The sequence below is a fragment of the Phodopus roborovskii genome, unplaced genomic scaffold (assembly GCF_943737965.1).
Source record: "Phodopus roborovskii unplaced genomic scaffold, PHOROB, whole genome shotgun sequence".
Taxonomy (NCBI): Eukaryota; Metazoa; Chordata; class Mammalia; order Rodentia; family Cricetidae; genus Phodopus; species Phodopus roborovskii.
Genome location: NW_026126407.1, coordinates 49,499,422 through 49,511,816, shown reverse-complemented (window position 1 = coordinate 49,511,816; position 12,395 = coordinate 49,499,422). Strand labels below are relative to the sequence as shown.

At 43.8% G+C, this 12,395-nt stretch overlaps 1 protein-coding gene across 1 annotated transcript in view; it reads right to left on the bottom strand.

Moving 5' to 3' along the window:
• Ccnf (cyclin F) overlaps positions 1 to 12,395 on the bottom strand; it is a 29,092-nt gene that overhangs the window by 14,532 nt on the left and 2,165 nt on the right. The window contains exons 3-9 of the mRNA XM_051181243.1: positions 9,054 to 9,160; positions 7,632 to 7,699; positions 6,276 to 6,469; positions 5,807 to 5,860; positions 4,745 to 4,849; positions 4,381 to 4,458; positions 770 to 921 (exon numbers count right to left, since the gene is read on the bottom strand). Of these exons, the coding sequence (XP_051037200.1) occupies positions 770 to 921; positions 4,381 to 4,458; positions 4,745 to 4,849; positions 5,807 to 5,860; positions 6,276 to 6,469; positions 7,632 to 7,699; positions 9,054 to 9,160 (758 nt within the window). The remainder of the gene's footprint in view (positions 1 to 769; positions 922 to 4,380; positions 4,459 to 4,744; positions 4,850 to 5,806; positions 5,861 to 6,275; positions 6,470 to 7,631; positions 7,700 to 9,053; positions 9,161 to 12,395) is intronic.

Here is a 12,395-nt window from a genome sequence, read left to right as displayed (position 1 = left end):
GGCGGGAGGACAAAGCTCCTTGGGTCTGATCACTAGTCACTGAGTGGCGTGGCACAGAATACAAAATACACTGATGATTACAAAGAGAGCTGTAAAGAAAAGCTTATAGGGTTGGGGGTTAGTGGTAATTCATCCTGAATAAGATGCTGAGTTCAAAGTATAGGCCCTCTTCCATAAAAAAAAAAAAAGAAAGAAAAAAAAGAAAAAAAAAAAAGAAAAAAGAAAATGAAAAATAAAGGTTGTATTTTGGCTTTAGACACTGGAGGTATGAGTCTTATCATTTTAGAAAGATGTTTAGTTTTTAATAACATACTTTTTTGTCTTTTAAAAAGATTTTAGTGGCTCACACTTCTACTCCCAGTACTCGGGAGGCCAAAGCAGGATAACCAGAAGTTCAAGGTTACCCTGAGCTACAGCAGGGCTAGGGAGATGGTTCAGTGCTTGACAAGCAAGTGTGAACAGTAGCATTTGGATTCCCAGAACCCATGAAAATGCCAAGTGTGTGGGGAGACCAAATGTTAACTCCAGCTTTGGAAGCTGAGATGGGACCCTCAATAATCCAGTTAGCTAGAATGATTGGAGAGCTCTGCTTTGCCTGGGAGACCCTGCCTTACTGACAAGGCAGATGAGCAATGGAAGATCACATCAACTTTGGGTCTCATGTGAATGTGCACACGTGTACTACTAAACACAGAAACACACTCACACATGAAAAGGGGAAAGGAGAAAGCTTTGCCACCAGATCAAACATGGGCTCTGGAGGCCTCACCTCATTGTGTCACTGAGCCCCTTCTGCACGGAGAAGATCTGCTGCTTGTTGATAGCCTGGGAGGCCTGGAACAGCTGGCAGACCGTTTCACTGCAGGCTTTCCCTTCTAGTCCAAGCTGGCTTCCACCTGCACAGGCTTTGGCCAAAGCCAGCTGCGGGACACAGAAGTGTAGCGTGAGCACCGCCTTCTCCACTCAGAAGGCCTCAGCAGGCAGACAACACAGGGCACACATGTCTGCCCAAGTCTCTCAGCTGCTACAGCAGCATGCTAAGATCTCTAGAACGGGGATCAGTCTCCCTTTCTATTTTATTAATTGAAATGTATTTTAATTAATACATCCCGACCTTGGTTTCTCCTCCCTCTTCTCCCATTCCCTCCCACCACACCCCCACCCCCAATCCACTCCTCCTCTGTTTCTGTACAGAAAGGGGCAGGCCTCTCACAGATATCAACAAAGCATGGCATATCAAGTTATAGTAAATCTAAACATCACCCCTTGTATTAAGGCTGGGAAAGGCAACCTAGTATGAGGAATAGCTTCCCAAAGGCCAGCCAAAGCACTAGGGACTGCCCTAGCTCCCTCTGTTTGTTAGGAGTCATGTAAGTAGATCAAGCTGCACAATTGTCACATGTATGTAGAGGGCTTAGGTCAGTCCCATACAGGTTCCCTGATTGTTAGTTCAGACTCTGGGAGCACCTATGAGCCCAGGTTAGGTGATTCTGTGGGTTTTCTTATGATGTCCTTGATCCCTCTGCCTTGTACAATCCTTCCTCCCTCTCTTCAGCAGGATTCCCCAAGCTCAGCCTAACATTTGGCTGTGGTTCTCTGCATCTGTGTCCATCAGTTACTGATGAAGACTTTCTGATGACAGTTGGGGTGGGCACCAATGAGTTATTTTTATTTTTTTAAACTAAATTAATAAATACATAAATTAAAAGGTGTGTTGTGTGTTTTTTCTCCATGTATGTCTACACCATGTGCAGGCCTGGTGCCCAAGGAGGCCTGAAGAAGGGGTCTGATCCCCTTGAATTGGAGTTACACGTGATTTTAAGTGGCTGCTGGGAAACAAACCAAGGTCGTCATGGAGAGCAGATGTAGTTTTAACCACTGAGCATCTCTCCAACCCCAACAGTTTCCTCTTGTATGAAATGGTACATTGATGGCCCTGGAGCCAACAGATGAGGCTGGACTGAGTTGTGTCAGAACTTAGGATATACTGCCCAGCACACACCAAGATGTCAGATGGCCACTGTCAGCAACTTCTACACACTTCCATCTGTTTTCCCAGGTGCTTATAGCTTGGCATATATATGTATTTACAAGCAGTTTATATGCACTTTTTTCACTAGCAATACTATTAATTTTTCCAAGTCATCCAACATAGGCATCCTGTACCTAGTCTTCCATTTAAAGTGCTTCTGTTGACTCTTTTTATGGATCATCCAATTCCCTATTCAAGTACCCTCTCAAAAGTCCATGCTGACTACTGACTTCATATCACTCATATCATCATCTCATTTATGTTACTTTCATTGGCAGAAACCATCACCACTAAAAATATCTTAGGTTAGAGAAATGGCTTAGTGGGTAAGAGCAGTGGCTACTCTTCTGGCCTTTCCAGACACCAGGAAGGTACAAGGATATGCATGAAGGCAAAACACACATATAAATCATAAAAAACAAACACACAAGCCTTGTAAGCATTACTAGCTGTTGACTCAAAAACTGAGAGAAAATTAAATATAACAAATTAATGAGACGAGCCCAAAAAAAAGCTCATTTAAAACTACAGCTCCAAATTTATAATCCTCCTGACTCAGTCTCTTGAGGACTAGCATTAAGCCCCCATGCTTGGCAAACATTACCCTTTTTAACCTGTTGCATCTTTTCTGAGAATCTGAAGCCATTTGAACATCCCGCAGGATTTTACTACTCTTAAAATTTACTTATTACAATTATTATTTGTTGTATATATGTATATGTGCTGGACAGGTTTATGTCAGCTTGACACAAGCTAAAGTCATTTGAAAAAAGGACCTCAATTAAGAAAATGCCTCCATCAAAAAAAGAAAAAAGAAAAAAAAAAAGCCTCCATAAGATCAGGCTGTAAACAAGCCACTAGGACAGTGGTTCTCAACCTTCCTGATGCTGTGACCCTTTAATATAGTTCTTTATGCTGTGGTGACCCCCCCAGACATAAAAATATTTTTGTTGCTACTTCATAACTATAATTTTGATACTGTTATGAATCGTAATGTAAATATTTTTGGAGATAGAGATTTGCTGAGAGGGGTCAATTCACAGGTTGAGAACCATTACTCTGGGACATTTTCTTAATTAGTGATTTATGGGGGAGGGCCCAGCCCACCCTGGATGATGCCATCCCTGGGCTGGTGGTCCTGGGTTCTATAAGAAGGCAGGATGAGCAATCCATGATGAACAGGCCAGTAAGCAGCACTCTTCCATGGCCTCAGCATCAGCTCCTGCTCCTAGGTTCTGGTCCTGCTTGTGTTCCTGTCTTGACTTCCTTTAATGATGGACTACAACATGGAAATGTAAGCCAAATAAACCCTTTCCTTCTCAACTTGCTTTTGGTAATGGTGTTTCAAAGCAGCAGTGGTTACCCTAAGACAGGTGTGTGTGTGTGTATGTGTGTTTGCACAAGCACACACATGTGCCATGGTGTGCATGTAGCAATCAGAGGATGACTTTTGGAACAGCTCAAACTCTAGTCCTCAGGTTTGGTGGCAAATGATGAGCCATTTTACTATGAGAACTTTTTTGTAAATCTTTGACAGTCGTTTGAGACACGAACACAATATTCTTTATGACAAAGTTCAGCCTGTTGACTTGTAATCTCTTTCCTAGTATTTGAGCTGTTGGGGCACTAAGAACAAGCTTTCCCTTCATGGCAAACTACAGAGTTCTTTGATTTGTTCTGAAAGCGCCCCTCCTCCATCACTGTTGAGGATGAACCATGGGCCTAGCCTGCAAGTTCTCTATAGCTGGCAGGGGAGGGTCTGCTGAAAGGTAGTTATCAAATCTTCATTTCTTACCTGGATTAGTGAGACCTGGTATTAACAGGAACTCCACGCTCTCTACTCTCAGGCAGCCTAATATTTGTTCTCGCAATAACCCTAACCTTCCAAAGTCACTTTGTGACAGCAGCATTTAGAATTAAGAGGCTCACTGGTAAACAGGTAAGGGTCGAGATGGATAACAGTAAACTAAGCATTACTGGGGTCTTCTTATGCACTCAAGAGCTCAACTCCTTTAAGACTCCAGCTCAAGGGGCACTTACAGAGGACCCAGGTTCAATTCCCAGCACCCACTTCAGGTGGCTCACAACTGCCTGTACCTTCAATTCCAAGAGAGCCAATGCCCTTTTCTGGTATCCACAGGCACTGCATACATGTGGGACAAATACAGATAATCACACACACATATATCAACCAACCAACCAACCAACCAACCAACCAATCAATCAATCATCAATCAAAGCAAAAAAACTCAGCTCTAGTCACGAACCAATCTTTCTTATTGCTTTCCTGAAAGCCTAGGCAGTTCTGCCCCAACCCTGAAAGGAAAGAATCCTGATCCCCACATCACCTGTGCTTCCCAGCAGCCTTTGGCAGCATAGTCCCTGAGTTTCCGGAAGTTGTGGAGGCATCGTCCAGGATCAGACATCTGCCAAAAAGAGAGTTACCTTACATGGCTGTGTCCTGTGAGGGATTCAGAACTGCCCCAGATTTCTAAATGTCTTCTCCCTCATTCTTCAACTTCCATGGCTTCCCCAACATTTACCCCCAAATAATGGTAGTCTTTTGGGGGATGATGGATAGCAGCCTCCTGCTCAGATGAGCCCAGGACCTGAGGAAGCATCTTCCCTTTTGTTGACCAAACTTCATCCCTGGGCCACACAAAACTGTTCCTATGTGGTGTGATCCACCCCACCAGGCAAGGCTCCACTTACGTCCATCTTTCTGTCACTTTCCCAAAGGAGGTATGAGCTGGCCAAGCATCCCTGATGAGCAGACTCTTCAAAAAGGGCACGAGCCTGCTGCCTTTTCTCTTCATCCTAAAGTAGACCAAGTACAGAAGGGTCTTTCTCCTACACAATGCCACGTCATTCTATCAGCCACCCTCTTCCATTTCTATACTCTATCACCCTCAGAGCGGTAACAAATGGACTAAATACATCAGAGCAAGATAGGACACCATTAAACATACAGTGCTCAACAATTAACCAACAGGGCATGTGGCCTCAGCCTCTGCTTTCCTACTAGTGTGGGGGCAGCTCTAGGATTCACCCTTAAATATCATGGAATCACGGTGGTATTGGTGGCTTAGTTTTTAATCTGCCTCATTTATCTTCCAAACCCTTTTGTTGTGTTCACTGGAAGCTACTACCTGATCTAAATCTGCCAAAGGGATCCACAGATCACAAAGCCTGTTAAAATCTCAAGAGAATTCTGCAAGGCCCACCACGAGGAGAACCATGAGAGGATCACAGATAATGCATAGGAAATAAGATTCACCGGGACTCAGTATAGCTTGAGTGAAGTTTATTCAGGGAGAATTCACTTACACATGAAACACATGACCAACATGGGTTGCCGCTTCACGGATGCCACCTAGATGATCTCCGCAACCCGATCAGGAAGCAAGAGAGTGAGCTGGAGTCCAGGACCCCAGACCCAGCCTTCCCTGTCACTTCTGTGCTTATGCCCAAGTGGATGTGGTCAGTGCAACAAGTGTGGGCGGGGTGGATCTCTCACTGCACACAGCAGCACTGCCTGCCCAGTTCCCAGCACATTCATCCCACTGGGCTCGGATTTACTCTGTCCCATTCACCTCCCTCAAAAGTAGTGTGGGTGCAGCCTGGAGCTCTATGCCAAGGACCAACTCAGGGCAGGACTTGGGAATATTTACTGATCTTAGACACCCTTTTTGTCACTTTTCAAGTACTTTGTGGATCTAGACTGCTGATAGGCCAAACAAGGCAAAATCTAAGTACAGAGAAAAATTTACTTACCTCAAAAAGATTTAGCACTCTTCCCAAGCAATGTAGTATGGAAGCTTTATGAGTCTTAAAAAAAAGAAAGAAAAAGAAGATAAGTAGAGTCTGGCTGTCCAGATCTCTAACCTACCACGCCTTGATTTCAGTTTTCATCTATGGCTATTTTATTCAGCCTAAATCCTCAGTTTCCATCAACCAACATGTTCACCAAGATCTCTGTCCTCATCCCAGACCCTAAGACCATCTACCACATCCATTCAAGATGTTTCTCCTACATATGTACTCTCTTTGCTTTTCAGGAGTACTCCTAGCATGGTAGGCAAAAGCTCTACCACTGAGCTAAATCCCAGCCCTACACTCAATTCTGTGTACGTCCAGTTCTTGACTCTACATGGTCCATGGAACCCACTTCAGATTTCCCTTCATTCTGAGACTCTAGCTGGACTCACGCAAGCTATGCCCTGTGGGCATTGACAGGACTTACCCTTTGTAACTGCCACTCTGCCCTGAGGCTGTCGTGGACCACAGCCTTGCAACAGCTTCCAGATGCTGACCATGGTGGGCGGATGAAGAGCCAGATGAAGGGCTCAGAACCCATATTCAATTTCTCAGCCATACTGAAGAAGCGAGAGGCCTTCAGGCCATTCACTTCTGCACAGGCCTCATCTGACACAGATACTGTGGGAGAAACAGGACAAACTCACGATGTTTCTGGGAGATGGAATGAGCAAAGATCTCTAGTCTTTTGACAAAGCCTGACATGGTGCAAAGCTGTGGACACAAGAACCCTGTGGGATGGAGTTCCAAATTCTCCCTGTTTTGTTCAGCTAATCTTTGACAGACAGGCCCCTTCTGGAGTCCTTCAGGAAGCCTGGATTGTGACCCTCAGGGGATAGTGCTCCCATAGCCTCAACCTTCCTCCTCCAGGGGAATGACCCTGTACATGGCTGGAAGGAAGGCTCTGGTTCCCTCTCTGCTTCTCCCTCTCTCTTTCTCTGATTTCTCTAGAACTCATTATGTGGACCAGGCTGGGAAAAGATTTTCTTAAGGATGAAGCTGGTCTAAAGTGAAAAAAATAGTTACACAACCCTAGGAAAATATAGAAACAAACAAAACAAAGGAAAAAAACCACCAACAACCATGATAAGTACACAAACAACCTCTGGGAGTGGCTAACTGACGAAAGGGTAGGGATAGGAGTTCAGTGTGGAGAGCAGGTTACTCACAGCCTCTTAGTCCTAACAGTCCTGTTAGCTGGCCAAGGAAAGGACTATCCAGGAAGATACCAGACCTTTAGAATGCAGGAAAGCGGTATTCTACACTCTTAAGCACTATACATTTTGGAGATTAGGGCAGCACACAGCTGGGGCTTGTTCCTCTGGTGCTGAGCAGAGAAGCAAGCAGAAAAGCCTTTTAAGGAGCAGCTGGCCTTGTGCAAAAGGATTCAGGCTCTAGACAAACTCTGTTGTTTATCTCATGGGACCATGGCTGCCCATGTCACTAATCCCTAGCAGAATGAGGCATGCTAATTTCTTTCTAAACTCCAAAGAAAGAAGGTATCTACATCCATCCATAGGCCTTGGTGTTACCGGCCTGAAGGCAGGGCTCCTGGACACAGGCTGATTTGTTTAAACAGTCCCCATTCTGAGATTCTGATCAGCCATCCCTTGATGACCCAAATGAGGAAAAGAGGTGACTTTCTCAGAACCAATCTCAAAATGTCAAGAGCAGAAACAGGGCCAACTGTCAGCAAAAAGTAACTAAGCTGATAAATCTCGAAAAGGCTATATGGTTTGTGCTCATCTCAAAGACCACCACGTGTCAGAGCCCAGGGACTTACAGCCTTCATTGTAGAGGTAGGCAATTCCCAACTTCACAGCAGCTTCGAAATTTCCCTTTTCAGCAGCCCTAAAGCAGCAAGAGCACAGATGCCACATTGTTGTAGGCCACAAAGGTTATGTACCACCACAGCCCTTGACGCTGATACTTGTTTCCTAATTGATTTTTTTTCATGAAATCAAATACTGTTAACTGATTGCATGCTACAATGTTGGTGAACATTGATAACCCTATGCCAGTCACAAAAGATCAAGTATCTCATGATTCTGCTTACATGAGAGGTCTACAATTGGCAAACCCAGAGACAGAACAGTAATGGATTGCCTAGGGTTTCTGGGGTTGGGGATTGGGTGGGAGGAGGGTGGCATTGGGTGGGGTTGGGCACAATGCCTGAAGAGTACATAATTTCTTTTTAGGATGACAAAAATGATCTAAGTTGAATAGCATTGCTTGTAGAACATAAATACATTAGAACCCAACAAATGCTACCTGTAACTCCAGTTACAGGGGACCCCACCCCCTCTTCTGGCATCTGTGGGCACTGCACACAGGTGGTGCAAATAACACATGCAGGCACTCACTCACATGCATAAAAATAAACCTTTACATTTTTTCATTTATGTGCATTGGTGTTTTGCCTGCATGTATACCTGTATGAGGGATCAGGTAGTTCTGAGCTCTCATGTGGGTGTTGGGAATTGAATCTGGGTCCTCCTCTGTACAAATAGGTAGTGCTCTTAACTGCTGAGCTATCTCTCCAGCCCCAAATAAATACATTTTTAAAAGAAAAAAGAAATACACAAATCTTATCTAGAAGCAACTCAAGCATGGCATCCTGCAACTAGAATTATCTACCTGTACTTCTCTGGCAGCTCAAGCCTGGGAGATAAAACCTGTACTGAGTTAGTTTTTCAACTGTGAAAAGGCTCAACCTTAGTCCCCTGTCCCAAGAACAGGCTCTGTCTTTAACCACCACTATTGGCCTTAGCCGGTGGGCCAGGTCACTGGCTCCCAGGTTCACAGATTATAGGTCTGCTGCACACCCCCCACCTCCAGTCATGTCTCTCAGTCACGACTACGGCGAGGGGATGAGTCACCCAGTGACTGAAATATAACAGGACCAAAATAAAGCTGAATAAAGCTTCCATGGGCAGGTGACTCATATCCAAGTCAATCAGGAATAGTCACAACCCAAGTGGGACCCTCTGGAAGGAGGGCAGGCACAGGGGACAGGCAATGACATGACTTGCTGGAGGTAGTGTGACTCAATAGATGAGCTCTTCAGTTTTGGGTGTCTTTCCGGGGATGAGAGCAACAGGAAAACAGGTCCTGAGTCAGGCACTGGGACATAAGCCAGACACCAGCACACCCATAGCACCGAAGGCAGAAAGGACTTGAGGCACTTTTCTCAGAGCAGGGATACCTTTCAAAGAGCTTCAGGTTCTTTGGAGAAGGCCACAGCTCTTGGAAGCTGGCAGATGCCCACACACTGGCATGGTTGTCCACCAGGTACTTCAGGTGTGAGTGTACCTGCAGAGCAATGAGAGCCATGTATGAATTACCAAGGGACTTCGCCAATCTTTGCTCCTGGAGTCTTCTGAAGATGGGAGACATACATAGACATACCAGGCTCAGAAAGGTAAAGAACCCAGGTTCTATGAAAATAACATGTTTTGATAGCAAACAGAAGCTAGAAATGAGTTTCTCTGACATTCTGAGGGGGAGGAATGACGGCACCAGAGGAAAGAACAAGCACCAGGTTAAGAAAGAGATGAACTTGGTATGGCAGTGCACAGCTTTAATCCCAGAACTCAAAGGACAGTGTAGTGACTCTGTCAAAGGGAGGGATAGAGGGAAAGAAAAAAGAAAAGAAAGGGAAGGAAAGAACTAGAAAAATGGGATGGTGCCAGGCAGGACAGAAATTTATATTGTGATGGGCAATTGTGGCACACACATTTAGTTCCAGCACTCAGGAGGCAGAGACAGGCAGATCTCTTGAGTTCAAGATCATCCTAGTCTATAGAGTGAGTTCCAGGAGAGCTAGGGCTACAAAGAGAAATTCTGTATCAGAAAAACCAAAACCCAAATCAAACCAAACCAAAAATCAAAACAAGGAATTTGTCTGGCATTTCTCTGTCTGGAACCCTGGTGAGCGATCTGGGGCATGGAAGTTACAGGATCTCAAGGGGAAAAGACTGCCCCACTGATCCTCTATCTCAGCCAGATAAAACCAAAGTCAAGAGCACAGGTGAGCATTTTAAGTCCTAATGTTTCCACTGTAGTTGGAAATTTAGCATCCTATGCCACCAAGGGTGTGTTGTGATAACAATGAACATGACTGTAGGAGTCATACAATGGATTCCTGGCTGGTGTTTTCAGTCAATTTACTGTACATCTAGGATGAATCATTTAAAGTGAAGTATGGCTGTAAAATAACTCAAGTCCATTCCCGCATTGTAAGTTAAATGGGATTTGTCTTAAAAGAGATTTTTGTTTGTTTCATTCTGCCTTCTTCTTTTTTAAGATAGTTTCACTATGTGACCTACAGCACAACTTAAATTGCGGGTCACATAGCTGAACATAGGACTACAAAAAACTTGCAATATTAAAAGATTTCTGAACATGCAAAGACCAAAATTTAACTGAACTGAGGTGTTCCTGATATGTTGTACCACACGACTTCACTATAGAACTGGTTCTAAACACACAAAACATCTGTGTGCCATGTATGCTGTTGCCAATACATGCTACCTAAAATGACTTGTGTAGTCTTCTGCTCTAATAGAAACATAATCATTGAGTGCTGATACACAAAGACTTCTTATTTTCCTAACAACATTTCCTCAGCATATAATTATCAAACGAGTATCTCTTTGGATTGTAGCCTTGGAATATTTGGTTTTTAAAATTGTTCTTGGGGCCAGGTGGTGATGGCGCACACCTTTAATCCCAGCATTCAGGAGGCAGAGGCAGGCAGATCTCTGTGAGTTCAAGGCAACCTGGTCTACAAAGCTGCACAAAGAAACCCTGTCTCGAAAAACCAAAAAACAAGAAAGGAAGGAAGGAAGGAAGGAAGGAAGGAAGGAAGGAAGGAAGGAAGGAAGGAAGGAAACTGTTCTTGAAGCTGGGCAGTGGTGGCACATGCTTTAATTCCAGTACTCAGGAGGAAGAGGTAGATGGATCTCTTTGAGTTCAAGGCCAGCCTGATCTACAGAATAAGTTCCAGGACGGCCAGAGCTACACAGAGAAACCCTATCTCAGAAAAAAACAAAACAAAACAAAATTAACCAAAAAAATGTTCTTCAAGTTGCTGACTCAGGTTTTTACAAAACAAAAATCCCTAAATGAAGGGACAATAGAGATGGCTCAGTGGTTAAGGGCATTTGCTGCTCTTGCAAAGGACCTGGGTTCAGTTCTCAGCACCTATATGGTGGTTCAAAATCATTCCTAATTCAAGTTCCAGAGGAGCCAATGATACCTCCTCTGGAAGGAGGTATGCATGTGGTATATACATGGACATGCAGGCAAAACAGATGCATAAAATAAAATTTTATATATATTTTTAATTGGTATTTAAATTGATATTTTGTCTTAAGACATAATTCCTAAACAAAACAAACGCCTGAAAGAGCCCTAAACGTATTTTTGCCCCACCCCATTTTGTTATAGTTTTCCCTACCTATTCCTGGCTGTCCTAGAACTCACTGTGTAGACTGGGCTGGCCTCAAACAAACAAGAGATCCTCCTGCCTCTGTCTCTAAATGCTGGGATTAAAGGTGTACACCATCATGCCCAGTTATATTTCCACCATTTAAAAATTCTTATGAACACTAGCTTACTCCTATTAGTTTTATTTATTATGTACATGGTCTATATGTATAAGCATTATGGACATACATATGCCATGCATGTTTGTGGAAATCTCAGGACAGCTTTCAGGATTTGGTTCATTCTGTTGTTGGGGTTACAGGTATGAATTACCATGTCCATCCAGTTCATGATCTTTTTTCCTTTTTAAAGTTTTTGTTTTTATTTTATGTATATGGGTATTTTACCTGCATGTATGTATGTATACCATATGTATGCCTAGTGCCTGAGGAGATCAGCAGAGATACTGGATCCCCTAGAACTGGAGTTATAGATGGCTACGAGCCTCTGTGTGGGTTCTGAAACTAAACCCTGGTCTTCTGAAAGAATAGTCAGTGTTCTTAACTGCTGGGTCATTTTTCCAGCTCACTGTCTTCTTTTCTTGAGATGCAAATTTTACTCCCATAAAAGGGTCTTTTTTCTCTTGAAATAAACATTGCACATGAGTCATATCAAATCTCAGTATGTAGTTCCTATAACTGAAACATCTTCAAGCACCTATTAATAACACCACTCCTTTAGACAGGTACAATGCTAAAGGCCTGTAATCCTACCACATGAGGTAGAAGCAGGAGGATCAGGAGTTCAAGGTCATCCTTCGCTATACAAGTGCTTTATGACTACCCCAAGCTAAGTGAGACACTGTCACTAGGAAGAGCTGGGGAAAACGATACTTGCTGGTAATCCCAATACTGCAGAGGTACAGGCTGGGGGATCAGGAGAATTCAAGCCTTGACTATTTGAGTCTCTGTTTCAAACACCAATATACATAAAATTAAAAAATAAACCTCAAGGGCCTTTAATCCCAGCACTTGAGAGGCAGAGAGAGGCAAGTAGATCTCTGTGAGTTCGAGACCAGCTTGGTCTACTGATGGAGTTCCAAGACAGCCTTCAAAGC